This window comes from Vespa crabro, chromosome 6 (assembly GCF_910589235.1).
Source record: "Vespa crabro chromosome 6, iyVesCrab1.2, whole genome shotgun sequence".
In the NCBI taxonomy this organism is placed as follows: Eukaryota; Metazoa; Arthropoda; class Insecta; order Hymenoptera; family Vespidae; genus Vespa; species Vespa crabro.
Genome location: NC_060960.1, coordinates 9085119 through 9092618, shown reverse-complemented (window position 1 = coordinate 9092618; position 7500 = coordinate 9085119). Strand labels below are relative to the sequence as shown.

The 7500-nt window shown below is 29.0% G+C and overlaps 1 protein-coding gene across 1 annotated transcript in view; it reads right to left on the bottom strand.

Moving 5' to 3' along the window:
- Nucleotides 1-1706, bottom strand: part of LOC124424981 (rootletin) — a 16305-nt gene extending 14599 nt beyond the window's left edge. The window contains exon 1 of the mRNA XM_046964677.1: nt 1586-1706. Within this exon, the coding sequence (XP_046820633.1) occupies nt 1586-1594 (9 nt within the window). The 5' untranslated portion in view covers nt 1595-1706. The remainder of the gene's footprint in view (nt 1-1585) is intronic.
- Between the last annotated feature and the right edge of the window lie 5794 nt (nt 1707-7500).

Genomic DNA, 7500 nt, shown 5'->3' with positions numbered 1-7500 from the left:
ACGGAAATTGCCATTCATAAATAAAATCGTCGTTCGTTGATGTTCACGTTTGAATGTCTATGTGTTCACGTATTTATGTATGTATGATTATGAGAAATGACGAATAGAAAAATCATAATATATTATAATATACGATTAAAAATTTCCAAAATTTTTATTGTCCATTATATATCGTCATTATTATTTCATCGCCGTTATAGATTTCATTTAAAAACTAAATTATACGTTATATCGTCAGAATGATAATCAAAAAAAAAATTCATTTACTATCAATGGACACGTGTCTTATTCATTATTCTCTAACTATACACACACACACACACACACACATATATATATATATATATATATGAGATTGAAACACGTGACAAGCTGCCTTACAATTCAAACGAAATTTCCCCTAAGTTATTCTCTCGATGCGTCAGAGGCCTTTGTGAAAATGACCGCTGGTCATTGCTATAACCGTAACAAATCGTTGCTAAGAAGGTGATTTTTTTTCTTAATATTTTTTCTTTGGTCTTTTAATTTGTTTCTTTTTTTGTTTCTATGACGTCAGTATTGTTTCGTTTTTTCTTTTTTATTCTTTTTGTTTCTTTTTTTATTTTTTACAACCAACTAGCAATCGAACTATAATATGTATTTAGGATAATAACGTAATCATCGACTGACGAATAAAATAACCATTAATTAAATTCGATTGGTATGATATTATTTCATGTAAGAAAATATACACATACGCGTGGATACTAATTATTATAAAACGTGCTGAGAAAATGAACTATCGTCGGTAGATGATCGTTCAAAGTTGTTATCATTATCTTCGTACGACAAGGCTAAAATTACATTAGTTACAGTATATTTTCGTATTTATGAAGCTTGAAGATTTAATGGGAAGGGTCAATCAAGCTAACGTGAAACCAGTTAATTTGCCTGTTAGTCCGAAACCTCTTTACCGATTTATCTCACGTAGATGCATATAAGTACGTATATGTAACCTCATGTCAATAAATTAAAGATCACGCGAAGAATCCGAGATTTATCATCTTTGATCTTAAATTCTTTTTTTTTTTTTTTTTTTTTTTTTTTTTACAGAATTTACATTTAAGGAAATCATTTCAAAATTTCCTTTTTAATTACGTGGATTACGTAGATGCATAAATATCAACGAAGTTCTCTGTATTTTTTTTAGTTACAAATAATTAATTTAAAAAAAAAAAAAAAAAAAAAAAGAGAGAAAAAAACGAGGCGACTTAATAATTTCCTTTTTAATTACGTGGATTACGTAGATGCATAAATATCAACGAAGTTCTCTGTATTTTTTTTAGTTACAAATAATTAATTTAAAAAAAAAAAAAAAAAAAAAGAGAGAAAAACGAGGCGACTTAATACAAAGAAAAAAAAAGGAAAGAAAAAAAATACGTATGACGACTTAATTAAAAAATACAATAAATAAAATAATACCACAATCTTACAAAATCATTTCGAAGTTGTTTTTTTTTCTTTTTCTTTTTTTTTCTTTTCTTTCTTTTTTCTTTTTTACAATCGACTCATTATCTACAAACTTAATAATAAAAATTCAACTCACCCGTGGCATATTAGCGATGATGAAAATGTCGTAGCCGGATGAAGACGTTCGATATTTTGAGAAATAATAGAGTTATTAGAATCGTGAATGGCAGTGTAGAAAGTTTTTGGCTTTCCCTTTTCGATGATCTCTTCTTTTGAGAATCGACAACAGGGTGCGGTTGTGCTTGCCACGGACGGCCGGCTTTTACTAAACGTCGCTATCGTTATCGCGAGGCTTCTACCTTCATCCTGAACCACTGTCGTGGCTTCGCGTGCAGAGTCACCCCTAGCCGCTTCCACGCGCACCCTCGTGAGCCCTTTAGCGATGAAGGAGCTAGGGTCGGAGAACGGATAACTCCCATTCAACAACGTTCATACACAAATACACGTACACAAAAATTTTTACTCCACATGTTTCGATTTTTATCCTTCCTTATATCGTTTTACTTTTATATTAATTCTTAATGTATTATTTATATCATTCTATTTATTTTACTTTTTTCTTGTTCTCTTTTTTTTTATTTTATTTGCAATAAATATTTTAGAAAATTATCATGTATATGTATATATATATATATATTTATTAATTATTTATTTATTTAATATTAGAACGAAGAATAAAATAGATTGAAATTTGATTATATTCATATATAATATATATAAAAATAGTATAGATATATTTTGAAATTATTTATTAATCATAAATTTGCAGATTTTAATGCAGTGTTCGTTTCTCTTTCGAAAAAAAAGGAATTAATAAAAAATAAATAAAAAAAAAAAAAAAAAAAACATGATAAAAAAAAGAAAAAGAAAAAAGAAAGAAAACTTATCGACAACTTATTATCATATTATTTCAGTGCATAATTTGACCTCTCTCAAAAATCGAATAAGCTATCTAAGCCAATGGATATGATCATGCATAAAATAATTTATTATGTTATTTTCGAGCAATATATGTCGATATTGAAAATCAACAAAGATATCCAATAAAACATTCGAATATCTTTATAAACATACAATAAATGATCTGGAACTTTCTTTATTTTACAATCGAACCGTACGTTATAGGTATGCGTATAAATAATTTACTTTTTCCGATGGTATAAAATCAGGGAGTTAAATTAAAATGAGAGAGTATTATTAAAGATCAGAGAATACGTGACTTGAAATTCTACAAAAGGAAGAAATTTCGGGATAAAACAAGAAGGAAGATAATATTTTTTTATTGCTGTTGTGGTTAAATCGACATAAGAAAACGAGAACGATCGTGCACTAAGAACGATAAGAAATAATATGATAAAATCGTGATTACTCGTTTGTTTGATAATTATGTTTAATATGATAAGAGAAAGATGTATATATACATATTTTTTTTTTTTTTTTCATGTCCCTTCAATTATACTCATAGTCGTTTATTATTTCGTGCAAGAAAGGAAAAATATTCGAATTTCTTCGATCACGGTCGTTCTCGTGTCTCCGTCGTATTCGTCGAGTAAAGGAACCCCCATTGTTTGATAACTCCAATCGTTTCGCTTTTAAATGGTTTTCCGATCTCTCGATGAGAATTACGTGACTAAGAACGTAAAATCAAATTCCGACATAATAGAATAGCTCACGATATTTTTTCTTCTATTTCCTTTATTCTTATTCTTATTGTAAGATTAATATAATATGGTTATCTAAATAATATTTTTACATCGAGAACGGTAGCTTTGTATTTCCCTGATAACATTATTTTGAATATTTTTGAGATGAATGAATATAAAAAGCATATATAATATGTATGTGTATGTATAAGCGAATGAAATTGTTTTGATCTTAATGTTCCGTCCATTAAATTTCAACATTTCAACTAACAGATTAATGACTCGTACATTGACTTCCCCTCTCAAACTTTACTCGATTGCTTGTGCGCACGTCATTATCTCCTCTAAGGTTTCTAACGCTTTTCTAGATAATGATAACTGGATAGTAGATAACGAAAGATCGTTAAGGAAAGTTCTCTGATAACATTTCTTTGCGTACCTCTAACAATGTTCTCTGCGTGTACCAAAATGATTATAGATTTTAATAAGTACGAATAAACGAATTCAATTAAATTTGTTTATATCTTATCGGCGACTATATATATGTATGTATGAGTATATGTATCAAAAAAGAAATATATATATATATATATATATATATATTTATATATATATATATGTGTGTGTGTGTATGTGTATTTGTTCGTAGGCACTGTTAAATCTAGCAAATAAAAATTATATATATATATAAATGATTCAAAGTTAAATATTATAATTTACGAGATCTTTTTTAACATAGATTGACCATATACAAAGACTTTATAACGAAGGCCTCTCGAGTATTTCGATCTAAACTTAAGTTTGACAAAATTTTGACCTAAACCGCCAGCCTTAATCCATACAGCACCGTTGTCTTCGTCGGATAATGAATCGATCACTATGCAAGTAATGATAGCCATTGTTGGTCCATATTCTGCTTCTACTTCCTGTAAACAAGAGAGAGAAAAAAGAAAGAGAGAAGAGGAGATAGAGAAAAAATTGTAATGCAAACGTTTACGATGATATAAATCATCTAATTATTTATAATGCAATTGTGCGTACGTGTATGAGCGTGCGGTTGGGTTGATATAAAAAAAAAAAAAAAAAAAAAAAAAAAAAAATATTCGACGTACTACCTTTTTGTTTTTGTTGTTGTTCAAATTCGATTGAAAACAAATAAAAAACAAATATATATACCTGATTGATACCGAATCTGTATGGTCTGCGTACGTCGTATTCCCATATAATTTCGTCGTTTGGTTGCCGTTGACAATCTGCGTATCGATACGCCTCACCAACGAAAATAGTAACGAGAAGAAGTAAAAAAGGAAAAACGTAGTATGTCGAATGGCTCATGTTCGTTTCTATAATCGGTAACACCCTCTTTTGTATAAAAAAAAAAAAAAAAAAAAAAGAAAAAAAAAAGAAAAAAAAAGAAAAAAAAAGAAGAAAAGTGGACAAAGACGTACGTAAGTATGAACGTAAGTATGTACGTAAGTACGCACGTAAGTACGTATCTATGTATCTATGTATGTATATTATTTATTTATTTATGTATTTATGTATATATTTACGTATCTATTTACGTATATATATATATATATATATCTGTGTGTGTGTGTGTGTGTGTGTGCGTGTATGTATATATAGCTCTTTCGTAATTGTTGTTATTTTTTTTGCTTATTCGTTAAAACGATTCGAGAAGATGAAATCGATCGTCTGTCTTTTAAAAACTTTAGGTACGCGAACGAGTAAAAAACAGTATATATTCGTTATCGCGTTGCCGGTCTGCCACTCCGTGTAGCACTAACAACGAGAAAGTATTAATAGCTGACCATCGATACACCGAAAGAGTTCCCCCTTTCGAGACGTATATTTACTCTGTGTGTTACTTACTCTGCATGCATTTCGTCTTGTTGTAACGAGATTAGATACAAACAAGGTACACTGTTATCTAATTTATAATGCTTTTTTGAATACGCTTTTTCGACCCACGATATCTTAATGCCACGTTCAATTATGCAATAATCATATTTGCCTCTCTCTCTCTCTCTCTCTTTCTCTCTCTCTCTCTCTCTCTCTCTCTTTCTCTCTCTTCCTTTCATGATGATCATATACTATATTTGTAAATAAAGAATATATCTAACTCTCTATTCCTTAACATACGAAGAGATTTATGCGTGCTTACTCGTGTTTATCAAGAATAATAAAAGAAAAAGTAAAGGAATGAAAGAAAAAAGAAAACAAACAAAAAAAATAAAAAAAACAAAAAAACAAAAAGAAAGGAAGAAAAGAAAAGAAAAAGTTTTCATCAATTCATTTACCATTATTACAAATTGTCTGTCGAGAATTTTCTAAAGAACGATATGCAAAGTGTATCTTCGTTTCTTTTCTCCTTCTTTTCTTCTTTTTCTTTTCTTTTTTTTCTTCTCTTTCTTTTTTCATGCATAAAAAAAAAAATCGACAATTAAAACGAAGAACCTTGATCTTCTTTTTCTTATATAACCTCATATATATATATATATATATTGTTTGCTTGAATTTTTCAATATACACTTTATCTATCTCGCGATGAACTTAATCGTTATATATTTATAATATTTTTATTATATGTACTTTTTTATGATATATAAATAAGTACATATTAATTAACGAGAATATTTCTATTTTGTTATCAAATTCGATATATCTTTTAGAATAATTAAATGCGATTTAAAGAGAGATCATCATCATCATCATCATCATCATCATCATCATAATACGACCGACTTAGAAGGTGTCTGTTACGGGAAATGAGAAACTACGTAGGGAGTAAGTTTATAATGGGGTCCGAAGTATAGTACAAAGAGTTAAGTGGTCTTCGAACACGCGCATCGCGTTTATATACCCTCTTTCGAAATTTCAACTGCAATTTCGCGTCCTAGAATTACGTAAAATATCGCGCATTATTATCATTAATGTATCGTACATACGTACATGCATATATAAAGCACACATATAAAATTTAATTCGATTATATTCGTAGGTAGTCTCCTTTTCACTATTCTTATAATATTCAATTTCAAGGAGTGCAATTGTAATACTATTGTCTAGCTCGAAGAAGAGGACACTTGTTGATGTTAACGAGGACGCGTGCGGTTTCGTTGTAACGTAGGCCGAAACGCGAACGACTTTTTCTGATCGTTCTTTCGTGTGCTTTTAAACTCCACACGAAATTGCAAGTTTATGCGGTGCATAACGTTGAAAAGAATGAAAGGATTGAATCGTAAAATAAATTTACTACTAACAAAAGCAAGTGCTAGCTTATTCGTTCGTTCGTTCGTTCGTTCGTTCGTTCTTTCGTTCGTTTGTTCGTTCGTTCGTTCTTTCATTGGTTTGCTCTCTCGCTCGTAATCAGTAAGTGGAGGTTGTCAGTGTTAGTTAGAGACCACTGGTATGTGAGTCAGATGGATTGGTTCCCACAATGTCGTACCTGGAACCACGTGGTACGCATTACCCAAGAAAATGACTTTACTTCTATCTCTTCCTAAGATATCCCTGGTTAAGGACCTTAAATTTCTTTTCTACTAAATCATTTTTCTTCTTTTTTTTTTTTTTTCTTTTTTCTTTTTTCCTTTCTCTTTTTTTATTCGTATAATTACATATAATTATAATATCTCGCGAAGAGTTGAATTTTTACATAGTAAGAAAAATAAATTCACGAATTCGAATTATAAAATGAAATATTTTTTCAAGGATCCAAAGATCAAGCTTACGATGACCATGAATTATTACAAATTCATAGGATATCGTTAAATTAATTACGATTATGCGCAATATACATGTAGATAAATATTCATCGTATTAAACTCCTCGTACATAGATATGATTAAATGAGAAATACATATATGCATTGACTAAATTTTATTACGCATATTACAATCGGAAATATAGAAATAAAAATGATATATTTACTTACGTGGTTATTAATTTTTATTATATTTATTGGCGTGATCGTATTCGTCAAAAAAATTATTGTAACGATAAAAGATTTTTTTCTTTTTTTTTTGTGATATAATACGTATAATATATATACTTAATATACATTATATACATATATATATATATATATATATATATATATATATATATATTTATGTGTATCTATCTCTTCGTTGTTCTATACTATATCCTATATACATAAATACATACATAATATCTTCGATATAACGAGTAAATAGGAACAAATAATCGAACATTTGTCGAACGAGACTCCTATGAATTTTCATAAGATAATAAAAGACGAACGCTTTTATTGCATGTCTTATTCTTAAGGAGGGGAAAAAAAAAAGAAAAAAGCAGGAAGGCATATACATCGATTTATTTCTTC